Source organism: Erythranthe guttata, chromosome 6 (assembly GCF_056151865.1).
Source record: "Erythranthe guttata isolate IM_541 chromosome 6, IM_541, whole genome shotgun sequence".
NCBI lineage: Eukaryota > Viridiplantae > Streptophyta > Magnoliopsida > Lamiales > Phrymaceae > Erythranthe > Erythranthe guttata.
Window position 1 is genome coordinate 15,613,328 of NC_142538.1, and position 19,557 is coordinate 15,632,884.

Here is a 19,557-nt window from a genome sequence, read left to right on the forward strand (position 1 = left end):
GGGGGTGCTTGCAATTATCCAAACAAGAGGGGTGTTTTTGTAATTTGACCATACCTCAGGGGGTGTTTGTAATTTACCCAAAAAAATATAAATACCAAAAATTTCCACGTAAAATTGACTGAAAATGGTAAAATATATAGTGGAAAATGGCTCAAACCACACACACACACACACACACACACACATATATATATATATATATATATATATATATATATATATATATATATATGCTTGAGTAGGGGTACTTTCGTCATATTTTGAAAAAAATGTAATGTGAGGGGAGTTTTTGTATTTATGTGTAGTATAGGGGGTATATGATACAAAATTCATAGTACATGGGTGTTTTTGTATTTAACCCTTAAAAAATACCCATCGAGGTTCAAGGTACCTGTAGAACACGATTCGAAATTTGAAATAAATCGCCAAAATGAAAAACTAAAATCATCCAAAATTATGATGATTTGGAGAAAACATTGGAATTGAAAAGAAAAGAAAGAATGGTCCAAACTTTCAAAATATTAAATAAATAAAGCATAAGACATTACTCGATTATTACATAAAATCAGATTTTATTGATTGAAAAAAAGTATTAATATTTTATTATTAATAATAGGGTAAATTACAAACACCCCTGAGGTATAATCAAATTACAAAAACCCCCCTCTTGTTTGGATAATTACATCTACCCCTCAACTATGATTTTTTCTTAAGACCTCCACCTTTATGGTGCCAAATTCAACATAGTCATTTAGATTCCGTGAAATGTGCTCTAGTTTGTACTCGTTTTGCGTATAAAATACAGTGTCCGATGCACCACAAACGTATATATACATGCTAAAAATCACATATTATGATTATCTTGCTTCATAATGTAGAGTTTGAATGGGATAAAACGGGTACAAAAGTGATAATATTTCATAGGGTAAATTACACCCACACCCCTGAGGTATGCTTAAATAACTATAAGGTCCCTGTGGTATTGATAATTACACTCACCCCCCTGAAAGGTACTTAAAAACTCTAACGGGATAATGTATTGGATACATTGTTCCGATAGGGTTCTAATGGACTATTATTTTTAGCTAGTTGTGGAGATAACATAGAGTTATAGGGAGTTATGGGGTGACATGGCTCCCCCAATATTTCTTAAATCACACATAACTTTTTGTTGTCTTCACCACTTCCTGAAACCAATAGTCCATTAGAACTCTATCGTAATAATGTATCCAATACATTATCCCGTTAGAGTTTTTAAGTACATTTCAGGGGGTGAGTGTAATTATCGATACCACAAGGACCTTACAGTTATTTAAGCATACCTCAGGGGTGTGGGTGTAATTTACCCTATTTCATATAATCTCGAAGATTCCACTAAATTTGAGGAGTTGAGGGGGTGCTTGTAATTATCCAAACAAGAGGGGTGTTTTTGTAATTTGACCATACCTCAGGGGGTGTTTGTAATTTACCCAAAAAAATATAAATACCAAAAATTTCCACGTAAAATTGACTGAAAATGGTAAAATATATAGTGGAAAATGGCTCAAACCACACACACACACACACACACACATATATATATATATATATATATATATATATATATATATATATATATATATATATATATATATATATATATATATATATATATATATATATATATATATATGCTTGAGTAGGGGTACTTTCGTCATATTTTGAAAAAAATGTAATGTGAGGGGAGTTTTTGTATTTATGTGTAGTATAGGGGGTATATGATACAAAATTCATAGTACATGGGTGTTTTTGTATTTAACCCTTAAAAAATACCCATCGAGGTTCAAGGTACCTGTAGAACACGATTCGAAATTTGAAATAAATCGCCAAAATGAAAAACTAATATCATCCAAAATTATGATGATTTGGAGAAAACATTGGAATTGAAAAGAAAAGAAAGAATGGTCCAAACTTTCAAAATATTAAATAAATAAAGCATAAGACATTACTCGATTATTACATAAAATCAGATTTTATTGATTGAAAAAAAGTATTAATATTTTATTATTAATAATAGGGTAAATTACAAACACCCCTGAGGTATAATCAAATTACAAAAACCCCCCTCTTGTTTGGATAATTACATCTACCCCTCAACTATGATTTTTTCTTAAGACCTCCACCTTTATGGTGCCAAATTCAACATAGTCATTTAGATTCCGTGAAATGTGCTCTAGTTTGTACTCGTTTTGCGTATAAAATACAGTGTCCGATGCACCACAAACTTATATATACATGCTAAAAATCACATATTATGATTATCTTGCTTCATAATGTAGAGTTTGAATGGGATAAAACGGGTACAAAAGTGATAATATTACATATAATCTCGAAAATTCCACTAAATTTGAGGAGTTGAGGGGGGTGGTTGTAATTATCCAAACAAGAGGGGTGTTTTTGTAATTTGACCATACCTCAGGGGGTGTTTGTAATTTACCCTTAATAATAAAAACATATCAAGTTTATGAACATAAAAAAAATACAGAAATATTTACACGATATATGCAACGATAGTACACCTTCCTAACGAAGGAGGTGTATGCACTCAATCTACTGGTTCGGATAACAGTGAAACCTCTATAAATTAATAGAGTCGGGACTAGCAAAATACTATTAATTTAGGGAAATATTATGGAACGAACAATAAACAAATCTAGAACCGGATCTAGAACCGGAGTTTTCAGATGCTCATAGAACACAAAAAACTCAACTTATACACAACAGAGCATACAATAATGCTTTACAAAATTACAACTTGATCATGCTAATGCCAGACAATTTTACGACTTTTTTTATTTCCAGATACTTAAAGCCGTACCCGACATTATCTTTGCACATAGTCGACTAAACACGTATACCTATCCAAATTTACTTCATCTAGAGGTGTCCATACTTCATACCATTACGCACTAATTATTTCTTAATTCAGTTTAGCAGGTCGTAAAAAAAAAAGTTGGTTATTAATCTCTAACAGAAAATATTGCATCTCTTGTAACAAAGTGCTACTAAATATATTAACCATTCGCGGAATTGCAATTGTATACATGAATTTCAGATCATCGTGCAGATATCACTACTCAATTTTCCGATCCGTTAATCACTCGGTAAGCTCACGTTCTACTAATTCCTTTCGTACTCGTGCAAATAGCAAAAAAAAATTAATGTAGAAAGAACGATACACAACATAGAAAATGCCACTTGATTGGACTATATTTGTATTTCAATGCGAACTCGTGCAATAGATAAAAAACAAAAAAAACGTATTCGAATCAGAAAACGACAAGCATAGAAAAAAGCATGTAAATCAAGAAGCAGGCATACTCTATGAGCCTGGCATGGTCGTCCCCGCAGTTGGCAAGCTCGACGACCAATCTCGTGCAGACACGTGTCGCCCAAATCACGAGCACCCCTGTTAAGGCCATTATCACGTATCCGCCCCGAGGCACGAACAGAGAGAGCGCCGACAACATGACAATGGGCAACATACAGTATCCGAGCAGGCTCAGGCACTTGTACATATCGAGGTTTCCGTTTCGGCCGGCGAGCATATTGAAGATGACGTAGAGAAACATCGACGCCATCGTCATCCACCCGAGAATGATTCCGAAGTGCAATTTTCCGGCGAGGAGCTGGAACAGGCCGAAGGCGATGAGGAAGAGGAATGGTCCCGAGAGATCGGCGTCCTCGTGGAGGTGGTGGTTGACTCTGAAGGGGTTGAGGATCGAGAGGGTCTTTTGGTAAATTTGCTTGGTGTTTATTCCGAGCTCCTCGAGGAGCGGCGGCTCGTCGTCGAATCCGGCGGCGCCGATTCCTCCGGCGACGGTGGCGGAGGGGAAGTGTGGGGCGGAGGAGAAGGAGGTGGATGCGGCGGCGGAGTTGACGTCGAAGGAGAGGAAGGGGAGGGGGTTGGGGGATCTCTGGGGTTGGAAGGGGGCGGTTGGGGGGCGGCGCTGTTGGGGGACGGAGGAGGAGGGGTTTCCGGCGGAGGGGAAAACCACCGGCGGAACGTTGAATTGCTTGGCCATATGTTCGGAGGAGATCTGATCGGCGTTTTGCTGTTGAATTTATCGATTAATTTCTAATTTCTAATCGAGATAAAATTAGGGTTTATGGAAAAGAAGAAAGATGAAATTGATTGAAATTTGGAGGGGAAAGGGTATGATGTAGAAAGGGAAAGGTTGCGCATCCCAAGTTAAGAGGATTGTGTCTTGCTAGCGAAGGAAATGAAGATCTACTATGCCTAGTGTATAATAAGGAAATAAAAAAGTAAAAAACTAATTTCAAAATAATTTATTTTTTTTGCGGAAATTAAAACTAATTTCAATTTAATTACAAAAATAATCAAAATTCACAATTTCAAAAATTGGAGTAAAATACTTGCTCCAAAAAAATTCGGAGGGTAATCTGCAGGATTCGTAAATTTACATGTTATTCGCATATTGTAAAGTTTATAATAATATTGATGTTATAAAGAAAGATGAAAAAATAAAATGAAACTCTAACCATGATTCAAATCGAATCTTATGTACTTCAATTAGTATCCAAGTAATATCAAAAACTACAAAAATGAAAACCCGAAATTTTCAAAATCGGTATTGAAAAAATATTGTTCTAAAAATGAACATCCTCCATCGGCATTGACAAATTTCAAAAATTTTGTTCCAAAACTACTTGGTTTCGAAAGACAATTAACTTTTCGAATTCTGGAATTGAGGTATGAAATTAAATTGGTTTTTGAATAGCTTTTTATTCCAGGTTTTGTTTCCTTATTTTCCAAAAAATTGTGGATTGAATTCGAATTAGATATGAAACTTTCAAAAATTGGTTTATTCTCATACACACATGGCTTATGAGATCTTACGTCTGGCGAAATTCACTATGTAGTTTTAAACCGTAGATCAGCACACACACATATGGATGCGTGCGTTATTATGTATAGATTAACGATATAAAGCTACATAGTATATTTCACCTGGTATAGGTTCTCCAAAACCATTCCGAACAAATAATCACTAACGCGTGAGGATTTCAATTAGCCAACAAGTTAAACAAATCAATGCCGACTATAAGTTTCTAATACAAAAAGCAAGAAGAAGCTCACTAGTTTGTGAAAGCAACCAATTTTCACTTCCACAATAATTACAATTAAAAAAAACTAGAGAAGTTCATGGCTCCTCCCTCAATGCTTTCCTTTTACTACATCGCTCATTTCGTACCATAAATTTTCGATTATTTCTAATACAATATGACCGAAAAGAAAAAGAAAAAAAAGTTCGTACCAGTTAACCAGTGATCATAGTTCCAGCGCCTTCATCGGTAAGAATCTCGAGAAGCAAAGAATGCTTCAACCGGCCATCGATAATACTCGTAGTCGTAACCCCTTGAGCCAAAGACCTCACACAGCAATTAACCTTCGGAATCATCCCACCACCAATCACTCCACTCTCAATCATCTTCTTCACACCCTTAATATCAATCTCCCTAACCAAACTCCCCGGATCATCCTTATCCAACAACACCCCCGCCACGTCGGTCAGCAGTATCAACTTCTCCGCCCCCAACGCCGCCGCCAGCTCACCTGCTGCCGTGTCGGCATTGATATTATACGACTGCCCCGCCACATCAGCCGCCACGGAAGCAATCACCGGAATATGGCCGTTGTCGATTAACGGCCGGATTATCGTGGGGTCCACGCTTGCAATGTCGCCCACGAACCCTAATTGCGCCGAGTTTGGTGAAGGCCGGGCGGTTAAAATCCGGCCGTCGATTCCGGATAATCCGACAGCTGTTGCTCCGGCCTTGTTGATTAAGGAGACGAGGTGTTTGTTGACTTTTCCGACCAATACCATAGACACGATTTCCATTGTGGATGCGTCCGTGACTCGAAGGCCGTTGAGGAAGTTTGGTTTAATGTTGAGTCTAGCGAGCCATTGGTTGATCTCGGGCCCACCTCCATGGACGAATACTATACGTAGCCCCACGCACGAGAGGAGGACAATATCGTCGATCACGGAAGATTGGAGGGATTCCGATTTCATTGCTGCTCCGCCGTATTTGACGACGATGGTTTTGTTGCGGAATTTTTGGATGAAGGGGAGGGCTTCGGATAGGATCTCGACTCGGGTTTGAGCGGAGGTGGATTTTTTGCTTGTTTCTGATACTGTGGTGGTTGAGTTTAGGGATGATTTGACGTGTGTGGTGGTTTTGATTTTGCGGTTGAGTTTCGTTATTGGGAGGATGTTTCGGGACGGGAGAGAGAAAGCGTTGGATTTTTCCAGGAGTGTTGGTTGAGGGGATGTGAGAGGGAGGGTTTTTGCAGCTAACATAGTTTCTTGAATTGCTTAGACAACGGGTTAATCGAAATCTTGAGATTAGTAGCTGCAATTAAAAAAACAATTATGAAATATAAGGGCAAAGATCGAAAGTGGGCTAATGGTGTACACACAGTTGTTGACAATGTTCAATCTCTTAGATAAAAAAAAATGCAAACATAATGTAATTAGCATTATCGTTTACGAAACGATAAAATGATGACGATAAAATACATAAAACCAAGAGTGTTTGAGCATCGTCATTAGCTTTCTAAATGCATTTCTTGTGTTGCATGTGTTCTGAAAACAATTGTAGGCTCTACCATATAAATTATTTCTCTTCGGGATACCAATATTTTTTTTTTTAAATCAAGAGTTCGAAAATCGTTGAGGATGTCATAAACCCTAAAACACAAGCTACCATTCCGTTACATGACATATAAACCCTAAATCGATCTGATTAAGAACCAGGGGTCTCAAAATTGATACTCCATAAAAAAAAAGGCAATTTAAGAATGCGAGACAAGAATCCTCGAAATTCGCAAAGATTCAATTATCTCAGAAGCCAAAGAAACCATGCCCGGGATCGAACAGATGCATAATTTTGCATACATGCAACCAGAAAATCGGCAAGCATTCTATATTTGCCGGTGCTAGCCAAATAAAAAAATAAAACAACTTAGTCTCCACAACCTACGATTGTTGCAATTGAACTAACATATTGTCAAAAAAAAAGCAAGCAGTTTTATAATGACCGAAGCTGATTGATTTCCTTGCATCGCCAAGTAAGATTGAAGGAATATTCATACAAAATTAAGCGAAAATGAGTGCATATAAGGAAGTAATACTAAATAAATAAATAATTTATCATCCCAATTGGAGAAGAAAAATTCGGTTTCACGAAAGAGAGCAATATTAATTAGGGGCATTTCTTAGCAAAATTTTGTTCGTAAATAAACAGCGAGGAGGCCAGATTTTGATTTAAACTTGCAATTCCGCCCCTCGACGGGCGGAATTTTCTTTCGAATTACTAAATTCGGACCTGCGAAACTTAAAATTTCCCAAATAAAATAATAAGAAACTAACCCTTATGCCAAAACAATGTCCACATTTGTCTATCTAAGAGCACAAAAATCCCCAAAACACACGACGAAGATACTCAAGAATACTTTTTGCACAGTGCACCTATATGGTTGACTGCCGGGGCAGGGGCGAGTTCAGCCTCTATCTAGAGTGGACTCAACCCCCCCTCAATTACAAATTGTTCACTATATTTTACATATATTATTATTTAGCCCACCTAAAACTTATATTATGCAAAAAGAAAAACCTTAAATTTTTTCTCTTTTCCTAATTTATCCAAAAAAAAGTCCAAAATTTTCTTTCGGGAGCTCTGCCCCCGAACCCCCAAAAATTTAAGCCTACCCTGTGGTCAAGTGGTCAGCTGCAGGTTACTTCGTTATCAAAATAAAAAAAAAAACACTGTTTTTTGCGACTTGTACACAATCTTATAGCGATGCATTTATACATGTATGGAGCGCACCCATCGATTCAATGCAGAGAAGATAAAAAAAAAAATTACTACTTCAAACAATTGATGGTATGTATAGTATAGGAGAATAATTTCGATGCAATAACCACAAAACATTGTCAAAATCACAAAATACAAACATGTTTAATTGGGAAAAAGAAAGAAAAAAGGTACCTCAATAGACGCGATTTTGCAGCGGGAGGGAGTGGCGACGGTGGGGGAGGCAACTTGGATTAGATTTCAATTTTTAATACTTTAGGTTAAATAAACAAATCTTGGGTTTTCATTTTAAGTGAGCATTTACATAGTTGAATTTGTGTTTAAGGTGGTGTTTGCAAATGATTATTTAAAAGCAGAAGTTAGTGATTGTGATTTAAGTTAGTTTTAAGTGCTTATTTCTAAAAGTTGGGGGTCTTTGCAAATATTTCGGAAAATGAACTAAAATTGAAAAAGCAGGGTTATGGGTGCTTTAAAAAAAATAGCTTAAAACAGATTATTTTAAGAGAAGCAAAAACAAAAGTTAATTTTGCAAACACCTAAAAACAGATTATGAGCAAAAAAAACCGCATAATCAATTTAAAAAAAGCATTTGCAAACACCACCTAAATACTTGAGTTTAGTTTATTTCAAGTTATTTTTTTGTTAATATCTAAGTTGGACAATTCAGGACACCTTCTAGATATCTTATGGGTTATTTTACAATTTCTAAAAAGTTGTAAACGTTATAAACATATTCGAAATAGTAATTTTTTACACATCTTTGTTGTTTTTCTTATTATTCACACGATTTAATGATCAATTGTAAATTGATGGTTGATAGTTGAATTTATTTTGAATATGTTTATATGAAAATATATAAAAAGAATGTATATGTAAATAAAAACTTATAAGTGTTTGCATAACATATTTATAATATATCCTTATAATTTTAATATTTACACGTTTCTGTCAAGTTCCCGTATTCTTATTTTGGAATATGTCGTTTCCCCGTATCCCTTTTCTTGTTTCGCCCCGTATCATCGTTTCGCATTCGTGCTACAAGATTAATATTTCTAAAATATATTTAGTTATTGTATAATTTTCATTTATTTATTATAATATTGTAGTTTTGTAGTTTTTAAGATTTTGATAAATAAGTAAATAAATACGTATTGGAACGATTTTTTAAAATACGTCTTTATGCCTAACACCATTTTTTTTCTTAATGGAAATGAAGTGTAGTTGTAATATTAATATAACGCGAGGGGTATCCCGACTTTGTAGGGCGAATAGGGAACTAATTGTAAGAGAAACTTAAAAAATAGAATATCATGATTGAAATATACTATTAGAGACTGAACCGTATATGAAACTAGGTCAGAGGGATTTACGCGCAAAAATCCCAAATATCAAAGCTCTACAATTCAACAAAAATAGTGAAGGAATTTTAGGTGAGCAAAAAGAATGGAAAAATAAAGACCTTGGTTATTACATAATGCACCCCAAATAGTTTCATCTACGTTTTTTCAGTCAATTGACAATTCTGCATAAATTAAAAAAAAAAAAAAAAAAAAAAAAAAAAAAGAAAAATATTCATCATCTAATAAACCCCACACCATTCTTCTCCGAGAAAAAGCCTTCGAATAAAATCAAACGATGAAATTGTTTGGACGATTCGTGTACCGAGCAATTCAGTCCAGCTGCAACAATGGCGGATTTTTATCAAAACCATACAACCAACCCAGCGCTGCTCGAGGATTGTACATACACCGCCGGTTACTTTTTTCTCCTTCAACATCTCACCAGTCTAGTGATTTTACCTATTTACCCTCGTCGAAGTCTTCGTTAGCCCTCTCCAACTGGAACCATTTCCGAGGTCTATTTCGTAATCGAATCTATTGTTGCTTTGGCTGCGATTAATTATTATTGTTAGTTTCTGTGTTGATCATATGTTTATTTGTTATCTTATCACTGATTGATGATGAATTTGTGTAATCTCTAATTATTTGCTAACTTTTGCTGGGCGAATGTACTCTGAATGATTTTTTTTTTATTTAATTTATTTGCTCTTTGCTTGCTATTTGTTTATGGTTTTATTAGGGAGCCGTTTCTGTAATTTTTTACTTTAACAATTTGATTTTTGTTTTTCCAGAGCAGTTGCTTTTTATGATATAAAACTATTTCGTGTTAATATCGATTTTTAGCGTTTATGTTGTTATGTACATGGAAATGTAAATGCTTTGTTTTTATTAGGTGGCGTTTATGTGAATTTTTACATCAACAATTTGGTTTTTGCCGAGGAAGATGCTCGACTTGATATTTTGTCTTTCTTATTTCAGACCAGTTGCTTGTAATGAAAACTATTTGCATGTTGATATCGATTTCAGCGTTTAGATTGTTATGTACATGGAAATGTAAATACTGCTGTTTATATTAGGTGGCGGTTATGTAAATAATTACATTAACAATTTGATTTTCGTCGAGGAAAATGATGAACTTGGATGTGTTCTGTGTGTTTTGTCTTTTTTATTTCAGAGCAGTTGCTTGTAATGAAAACTATTTGCATGTTAATATCGAACTTATCGTTTAGATCGTTATGTACATGCCACATGGAAATGTAAACGATTTGTTTATTAATGAAAGCATGCTAACATTATCCAACAGGGCAGAGGAGGAACATGTTTATCCAAACACAATCGACTCCTAATCCTGCATCGCTAATGTTCTATCCCGGGAAGCCTGTAATGGAAACGGGAAGTGCCGACTTTCCTAATGCGCGTTCTGCTATGAGTTCACCACTGGCAAAAAGCCTGTATGGAATCGATGGTGAGTTTTCTCCTCTATATGTTTTGAGGTAGATATATCGTTCCATAATATCATTTATAGTTGGTGATTCTGATTATTGTGCTCGTGCTAAATGAAAGCCAATTGGACTGCAGTTTTCGGTAGCCAAATTAGCAGTGTCCTGTATTTCTTTATTCTTAAAGTTGTTCTGAATTCTTTGTACAGTGTAATGGCAGTGGTTATGAATGATCACTATAGTAAATGTTTTTTCTAATAATGGATATCATACGAGTGTTTTCTTGTCACAATACAACGTCTTACGAGTTCTTTCCTTATTTGCTTTTGCTTTTTGGGGGAGCTGGTTGAACATGATTATGTATAGTTTCTAATATTTTACCGTGTCTTGTTTGGTCTTTAAAAGTTAAATTGGAGCTTGTTTACATTCCTAAGGACCTTTGAACTCCATGTATCATGATTCAGAATTCGTTTTGCGTTTTCTTTCGTCTAGTTCGAAACAATGATACTTGGACATTTTATTTTGTTGATACACAATTTTGTCCTTTTTAGTGCTTCGCTTCAAGATTTTGTACAGTTACTTTTTGGGCTGTCGTTGATGATAATGTATGGTTGTAGACGTGGAGACATTGTTACATGAGTAAAATGAAGTGTGGGTCCCATAAAAGGTCTTTTTTTTCTTTTCTTTTTCATGATATTGTGTGGCTGCACAGCACATTCTTGCTTCTGCTTATGCAAGTTTATTTCATCTATATGAATTGATTTTTTCAAAAACCAAATATTACAAAAAACACCGAACACCGAAAATGGAACACCTTCACATTTGATTTTAAACATGTTTTTTTTTCAATGAAATGATTTTAAAACTGCGGTAGAACTTCATTGGGCTGAGTCAATTTTGTGACCAATTATTTCCCTTGTTTAGTTCTTTAAAATGTCTTGGTTTAAGTTGATAGGACCTTCCAAAAAAAGTGATAAAAAACATGAAGGTCAAAAAAGCTGATTTCACATGGGGTTTTGATTAGTGAATTATATCTGTTCTCTTGTGTCAGTATTATGGGAACAGATCAGCAATTTGTTGGTGTTGTATGTTTGAACTACTGTCTATCTCTGCATCGATTTCATAGGTTGATCATTTATTTAATAGATCAAACCTAATTTCCGTTGTTGCAGGAATTACGCGGGTCTTCTTCGGTTCCGACTTTGTAACCGTCACAAAGTCAGAAGACACCACATGGGATTTTCTGAAACCCGAAATCTTCGCAGCAATCATGGATTTCTACTCCTCTGGGCAGCCATTGATCTTGGATTCAAACTCTGCAGCTTCAATGGACACAGCTATAAAAGAGGATGATTCCGAGGTTGTTGCTATGATTAAGGAACTATTAGAGACTCGCATACGTCCAGCTGTACAAGATGATGGTGGAGATATCGAGTATGTCGGATTCGATCCAGACAGGGGAATAGTCAAACTAAGGATGCAAGGAGCCTGCAGTGGCTGTCCTAGCTCCTCCGTCACTCTTAAATCTGGGATCGAGAATATGCTCATGCATTATGTGCCTGAGGTCAAAAGTGTGGAGCAGGAATTTGACGATGAAGATGAAAACACCGCATTAACTGGAGCACCATACGAGTAATTAACTTGAAAAAGTATCGCCTTCATTTTGGAGTATCAGATTCAGAGGTACTTTAATATTTCTTTGAAGCGTAAGTTGTTACGAACCTGCAAGTTTAACTAGCTCGTAGAAAATGTTTTTGTTTGTTTATTCGTTTCGTTTTGTTTCTTTGTCGTAGCTACGTTATGATGCTTTGCGTTAGCTTGTTATTGTTTGGGTATATATTTCCGGGAATATTATAATTAGATGCATGTCTACAGATTGTGCGATGAAGGCATTTTCCCGATTTGTTGATAGAATAAACCATAACATGCAACCCTTACTGCGGGACTCGCATTTTACACGACATTGTTTTGGTGCATAATTTACGGTAAACATGTTTTTATAGCTCTTTGTGTAGCTAATTTAATTAATTCTCATGTAGAGAAATCTCTTTGCATAAACCTAGTTTTTACAAACTAGCCCTTTACCCTGCATTCCACTTGTGCACTTGAGCCCCTCCAATCCCAATCCCATCTTCTGAGCCACAATTTGCTTCTGCGTCGAAATTTTACCAAATCTCGAAACCATGCAATTCGTGGCGAAAAGCCCGGAAGTCCTGTACTTGTGGGCCCCACCCATGACAGGCATGGGTGTGTTCACATTAATCTTGCTCGCGTAGTTGCTCCTGTAAGTCTGCCCCAACACCCCATCCACCGCATCACTGAGGTTGTAGAATTTGAAAGCCACTTCCAAGTGCGCGAAGCAATCATCCTCCGTTATTCCGTACCCATGCACCTTCGACTCCTCTTTGGTGATGGGCACAACATTCACCGTCACACTAAAGTTACCGCCTACTTCAACTATAACACCATTTGTGTCACTCGTACGAGAAATGGTTACTTGATTGTTGATATTTTTTTTGGAGTCCCATATGGAGCCGACTTTGGTGGGGAGAGAAATGAGGTCGTTATCGAAGGATATGGAGAGGCGGTCTATGTTGTCATCCCATGTTGATGTCGTTTTTGCTGCTATGAGCATTTTGTGATTGTCGAACATAATTCCCATGGATTGGACCCACGTGAAATCTCGCTTTAAATTAGGGTTTCTCTTGCCGATGAAATGGGCGTTGATGTGGAGATTGGTGTCGGAAACCAGGCAAAAGTCTTGGTCTTTTTTGCCATGGAAGTAGAATGTGATGCCGTCTCCACCCACAAATCGAGGATCTTGGCAAAAAGCACCGGGAGTATTGCAAACTGCATGAACCGTAATTTGGTTTTAGCTAATTTTAACCGCGCTAGTATTCAAGTTAAAAGGGTTTGTTTGAAAGCTTGGATTGATTCTCAGGTTGAATAAAGCTCGAAAGAGTTATAATCGAGACAAATAAAAAGCAAGGTCGGGTACCCTAATTTTTTTTTATACATATATATATTATCAATTTTGTTCTAATCAAATCGTGATCAAACCGAGTTTCATATTATTTGGAAACCAAATAATATGGTTTCAAACTCGATTTGTTATGTCAACCAACTCGAGTTCAAACAATTAATTAATGAACTTGAATATACCATTGAGGAGTTCGGTTTGATTTTTCTGCCGTAGAATAAGTTTTTGAGGTCTAATCAAGTAAAAAGAGAGAGGAGAGAGTGAGAGTTCACTCACCGCAAACAGGCTTGCAGAAAATACAGTCCATCAAACAGGTTTGAGGACACTCTAATGGACACAAGAAGAACACATTAACGAGGCACCTCGAACGGAGAGGAAGAGGCGCCCGGCATCTCACTTTCCTCGGCAAAGGTAAAATAGCCGTTGCGTAAGCCGAAAGACATACGACTACAACCAATTGAACCCACGAAAGTACTAGCTTCATTTTCGATTGACTGCACTTAGTTATTATTGCTATATAGCCAATTTTCATCCCTTTTTATACAAGGATGTTACATTGTATTATTGCTTTCTCTCATTGAGTGATGTTCCATGTGAGATGCCCTTCTCTGCCTTGTGATTAATTAAACCGTTTCCTCTTTTTGCGAGTTATTTTTGTAGACGAGAATTTTTGTGATTATAAACATTTTTTGGGGCTTTTGCGCATTGATTTAGTCGAAAATTGCGCTTTTTCTGATGAAACCGGGTGAGAATGACCATTTCTTGGTGTTAAAATTTTGTATTAGAGCGGTTTCAGTTATATATGTGAACTGATCTACATCGGATAGATCTTTACTTTTATCTACATACACCAACATGGGTGTGTGTGAATAAATGGGTAAAATAATTTACACGGTGTAACATGGAATAAACCGTGATCGATGCTCTAATTGAGTTTCTTTTTGTACAAGGAACTAACCACATTGACGCAAGCGATAGTGGAAGGTTTACATGCATGATTTAATGGGGAAAAATGAAAAGTTATATCCAATCACAAGTTCTGGTGGTATAGATTTTTGTTATTATTGTTGGAACAAGTGAATTCAATGTGAATTCAATATTGAAATTAGTGGCAATTCAATATTGGAAGGATTGGGCATTCATCGTAAGATTGACTTTTAGAATAAATGTGAATTTGAAGCACCATTGTTTAGATATATCTAGACAATTGTCTTTTGATTTTTCTATGTATTAAATTAGAATTAGAAGAGTTGTTCGTCTAGGAGTCGTCTTGTAATTTATTAGAAAATTAATGTACTCACTATAAATATGGAAGCGAGAGCTGATTGTAAGCAAGACAAGAAACAAAAAAGAGAAGTATTTTTTTCATTCACAAAACACTGGTCTTATTACTTTCTCTACTAAAAAATATAATTTTTTCAAGTTTTCACAAACTCACTAACATACAATTTCGGGATTAGTCATTTTATGATTGTATCCCATCCTGGTGCCTACAATTATCGTGCGATGATTGGGGGTGATCAATGTTAAATCCAGAATCTACTTTTATTTTTGGGAAACTACGAGAAACACACCGAGAAACCCCATGAGGTAACGTCTAATTACAAAAATCTCATTCATGTTTACGTAATTACGAAAATCCCCCTAAGGTATGTTGTCGTTTTACACAGTTCATCCAGTGTGTTACTTTTGATAAAATCTTTTTTATTCCGTAGAGTATTCCTCTGAAAATATTATTTTTGCCATTGTTGGGTAATTAGTTTGTAACTTGTAAGCATACTAATTATTTAGGGGTATTTCTTTATTATATAATTTTTTAAAATAGAAAATATAAATTAAAAATAACTAAACATATCTTGTAACATTATTTTTTTTTGTTAATATTTTTTCTAATTTTTTATTCAATAAAATTGATTTTACATATTTTGGAAAAATATTCTCATATTTTTATTTTAGGTTACAAATATTTTCATTATTTTTTAATAAAATTTTAATAATATGTCAATTTAAATGAAATTCAAAAAGTATAAATCAAATATAAAAAAAAAATCATTAAAAAAAAAAACAAATTGCAACCCAATACGATCATCGAAGTCATTGCTTTTACTTCTTTCTTTTGAGGGATATTAGGGTAATTTTCAATGTATTATTTTATTCGTAAAAAAAATATATCGTAGGGGGACTGTGCAAGACGACAACTTACCTAAAAGAGATTTTTCATAATTAAGCAGATATGGGGCAATTTTCCTAATTAGATCTTACTTCAAGGAGTTTCTTGTATTTTACCCTTTATTATTTTTCAAATAACAGAAGGGTAAAACGGACAAAGCATATTTTATGTGGATTTTAACGTTCATACACTGGCCAGAGAGGGATAATCGTAACTACGCAAACATGAGAGGTATTTGTCTTAATTAGACCATACTTCAGGGGGTTTCTTGTAATTTGCCCTTTGTTCTATTATGTTTAGGTTTTCTTATATTTTTTTCAAACTAAATGTATTTTATTATGTTCTTTTGTTTCTTTATATCTTACTCTTTTTATTCTAAACATGTGTCATTTTTCATCTTTATACAAATCTTAAGAAACTCAATAAATATATCTTGGTTTTAGTAAAATAAGTATTGTTAGTCTAAAATACCCTTGTTTACTAATGAATGCACATAGAGTATTGGAGAGTCATTAAGGACAAAATTAAAAATTATGTAATTAATGCAACATTGTAATTGTAAAGTCACAGATAATATGGAACAAAAAATAATTCTCAAAAGTGATACATATTGTAGGTAATATACTTAAGTTTTGTGTCTATGGCGAGTCGCTACGAGTTGATGCATACGTCGGGCATGGGTAAGTGTTTTGTGTCTGTGGCGAGTCGCTACGAGTTGAAGCATATGACGGTCAGGGGTAAATGTTTTGTGTCTATGGCAAGTCACCACGACTTGAGGCATATGACGGGCAGGTGTAGGTGTTTTGTGTCCATGGCGAGTCGGTACGAGTTGAGGCATACGACTAGACACGACCATGGGCCGGTTCGGTCCGGTTCTGGGCAGGTTCAATTCGGTTCGCGGTTCACTTTTTTCGGAACCGGAACCGTCTCGCTACACACGGTTCTGCGGGTCGGGCCGGCCCGCCGGTTCACTCCAGTTCCTGGATGGCCCGAAAATTTATATCCAACTCATATATATATATATATATATATATATATATATATATATATATATATATATATATATATATATATATATATATATATATATATATATATATATATATACTTGATGGATAAATAAATTAAAAAAAATACTTTTAAATAGGAAATAAATAAAAGAACTTGAACTTAATTTTATAGGAAAAAAGGGGATTCAAAAAAGAGCAAATAACGACCGGTTCAGCTTTTTTTTTTTAATTTTTTTTCTTCCCAAGATCCGGGTGAACCGCCGGGCAGGCCTTGCGGTTCACGGTTCACCTATTTCTAGAACCGGGCTCGTCCCGAGGCCGAAAACCGGTTCATGACCGTGTCTACAAGACGGTTCGGGCCAGTTTCGGGCCGAAAACTGGACCATGGCCGTGTCTACATACGACGGGCTGGGGAAACTGCTTTGTGTCCATGACGAGTCGCTACGAGTTGTGGCATACGACGCTCAGGAGTAAGTGTTCTACGAGTTGTGGCATACGACGCTCAGGGGTAAGTGTTTTGTGTCTATGGCGAAGCACCACGAGTTGAGACATACGACGGTCAAGAGTAAGCGCCTCTCGTAAAACTTTGATCTGAGGACTAAGGGGTACCTATGCCGAAGATTACACCTCAGCTATTCAACGGTAATATAATATATTTTATTGTAATGGTTTTGTAGTTTATTTAAATGAGATTAAATTAATTTCTGCGATTAGTAGGTAATATATTTTATTTTAGTGGTTCTGTATTTTATTTAAATGAGATTAAATTAATTTACGACAAAAAAGACAGATTTTGAAGTGTTTGTTCTTAGGGTTTGTGCGTTCATTAATTGGACTAATTATAATTTTTTTTTTCTCCAACTAGACTGCTATTGTGAGGCATTCATTATAGGCTATGAGTACAAAAAGAGCAACCCTGAAGCGAAGGCCTACATTATTTCTAGGCAACAAATTGTTGATCCCCTATGGCGTCATACGTCGGTAAAATGGTAAAAAAAAATGAAGATGGAAGTCAATATAAACTATGCAAATAAGATGATCCTGATGCTGTGTTTTACACAACGGCATTCATTATATGCTACGACTACAAAAAGAGCAACCCTGAAGCGAAGGACTACATTATTTCTAGGCAACAAATTGTTGATCACCTATGGCGTCATACGTCGGTAAAATGGTACAAAAAAAATGAAGATGGAAGTCAATATAAACTATGCAAAGAAGATGATCCTGATGCCGTGTTTTACACAGCTTTTGACGCCCTAAATTATGTAGCATGTTGTAGCGTTGGAGTTGCTATGGCAGCCAATTACCAATATGTTGCTAATATCCAGCCATTAAAGGAGATTCCTAAAAAGGTACGTGTTCCCAGGGGCGAGTCCACCCTTGGGCAAGGGTGGACTCAAGCCCACTCTCATTTATTATTTTTCCCCCTATATTATATCATATTTCTATTTAGCCCATCCAAATTTTATTCACTACCCCACCCAAAATTTCATTTAATGCAAAAGAAGCCCCATATTTTATTAATTAGCCTATCCAAAATTTAAATTAATACAAAAAAGTCCCAAATTTTATTAATTAGCCCACCCAAAATCCAAATTAATACAAAAAAAACTCTAAAATTTGTTTTTTTTCTTTTTTTTTTCTCGTTTCTCCTTTTCCTATTTTCAAAAAAATCCTAAAAAAATCTCGGGGGCGCTGCCCCCGAACCCCCGAAAATTGAAGCCCCCCCTGTACTGAATTCCTGGCCTCGCCACTGCGTGTTCCCAAACTTTATTCTATTGTAAAAACTTTTACTATATTTTGTCTAATAATATATATATATATATATATATATATATATATATATATATATATATATTGGTTTTCATTTAGGGTCCCAAAGTTAGTGGAATAAACCGAGGTTTTTGGGCATTCCGACACCAAACAACATGCGATACGTAACGGCCATCCGGTTATTGCCCATGGTAAACAATGTCGTAATTTCCAAATTTCAGTGAGAAGGTAATGATTTTATTTTAAATGTCTAGAATTCAATTTAATCAAGCGAATTAAGGGAAAATATAGAGACATTAATGTTTGATTTGTTGACAAGTCAACGTCATTATATTACTGTCGTTGATAGTAAAATAACTGTAAACATATTAATATTACTGTCAACCACATCAATATTATTATTTTTTTGGGTTTTTTGTTTTGTTCGAGTTGTTGAAGGAGCTAGTAACGTAGTAATATTACTGTAAACACAATAATATTACTGTGGTTGATGGTACTGTCAACCACATCAATATTAATTCTTTTGGCCTTTTATTATGTTTACCTTTGTTGAACGGTCAACATATTAATATTACTCTATTACAAAATAATAATGACTTGTGTTAATATTACTGTGCTAGTGATTAATATAACAAAATTAATGTGTTAAACTCCGTGTTCTAAATAGCGGTCGTGGCGGTCGATATATCGGCCGCCATATCGGTATCGGTTATAAACCTTTACGATTTTGTTGAGGCGGTTTGGAATATCGGTTTTTTACGGCGAGGCGGTTTGCGGCGGTTTTTTGGCGGGTCAAACCGATATATCGGTCAACAAATCGTTTTTTTTTTTTTTTTTTTTTTTTTTTTTTTTTTTTTTTAATTAAAATTAAAATGAAAATATGTTTTGATTTTTTGTTTTTCTCCAATTCTTTCAACTTCCAAAACCAAATCAAGCACTACTCCGCAATTTATGCTTTGTT

General features: G+C 35.4%; 4 protein-coding genes across 4 annotated transcripts; 1 reads left to right on the forward strand and 3 right to left on the reverse strand.

Annotated features, from left to right (window-relative positions):
* Positions 1-3,224: 3,224 nt before the first annotated feature.
* Positions 3,225-4,259, reverse strand: LOC105958255 (uncharacterized). Its single transcript, XM_088819942.1, has one exon. It carries the CDS (start codon positions 4,062-4,064, stop codon positions 3,309-3,311), a length of 756 nt encoding a protein of 251 aa, XP_088676068.1. The 5' UTR covers positions 4,065-4,259; the 3' UTR covers positions 3,225-3,308.
* Positions 4,260-5,086: 827 nt separating this feature from the next.
* LOC105958285 (acetylglutamate kinase, chloroplastic) lies at positions 5,087-6,417 on the reverse strand. Its single transcript, XM_012982290.2, has one exon. The coding sequence runs from the start codon at positions 6,363-6,365 to the stop codon at positions 5,322-5,324; it is 1,044 nt and encodes a 347-aa protein (XP_012837744.2). The 5' UTR covers positions 6,366-6,417; the 3' UTR covers positions 5,087-5,321.
* Positions 6,418-9,379: 2,962 nt separating this feature from the next.
* LOC105958284 (nifU-like protein 4, mitochondrial) lies at positions 9,380-12,662 on the forward strand. The gene is made up of 3 exons (XM_012982289.2): positions 9,380-9,736; positions 10,525-10,686; positions 11,833-12,662. The coding sequence occupies exons 1-3, from the start codon at positions 9,517-9,519 to the stop codon at positions 12,294-12,296; spliced, it is 846 nt and encodes a 281-aa protein (XP_012837743.2). The 5' UTR covers positions 9,380-9,516; the 3' UTR covers positions 12,297-12,662.
* Positions 12,537-14,162, reverse strand: LOC148770271 (uncharacterized). The gene is made up of 2 exons (XM_088819943.1): positions 13,917-14,162; positions 12,537-13,510 (listed from the first exon to the last, which is right to left on the reverse strand). The coding sequence occupies exons 1-2, from the start codon at positions 14,122-14,124 to the stop codon at positions 12,720-12,722; spliced, it is 999 nt and encodes a 332-aa protein (XP_088676069.1). The 5' UTR covers positions 14,125-14,162; the 3' UTR covers positions 12,537-12,719.
* Positions 14,163-19,557: the final 5,395 nt, after the last annotated feature.

Bases quoted from the DNA above. Each gene is read 5' to 3' on its own strand.
- LOC105958285 (XM_012982290.2), bottom strand. From the start codon at position 6,365: ATGTTAGCTGCAAAAACCCTCCCTCTCACATCCCCTCAACCAACACTC.
- LOC105958284 (XM_012982289.2), top strand. From the start codon at position 9,517: ATGAAATTGTTTGGACGATTCGTGTACCGAGCAATTCAGTCCAGCTGC. The intron at 9,737-10,524 runs GTCTATTTCGTA...ATTATCCAACAG, and splicing joins CAACTGGAACCATTTCCGAG to GGCAGAGGAGGAACATGTTT. The intron at 10,687-11,832 runs GTGAGTTTTCTC...CCGTTGTTGCAG, and splicing joins AAGCCTGTATGGAATCGATG to GAATTACGCGGGTCTTCTTC.
- LOC105958255 (XM_088819942.1), bottom strand. From the start codon at position 4,064: ATGGCCAAGCAATTCAACGTTCCGCCGGTGGTTTTCCCCTCCGCCGGA.
- LOC148770271 (XM_088819943.1), bottom strand. From the start codon at position 14,124: ATGAAGCTAGTACTTTCGTGGGTTCAATTGGTTGTAGTCGTATGTCTT. The intron at 13,511-13,916 runs GTGAGTGAACTC...CGGTTCATGCAG, and splicing joins TTTCTGCAAGCCTGTTTGCG to TTTGCAATACTCCCGGTGCT.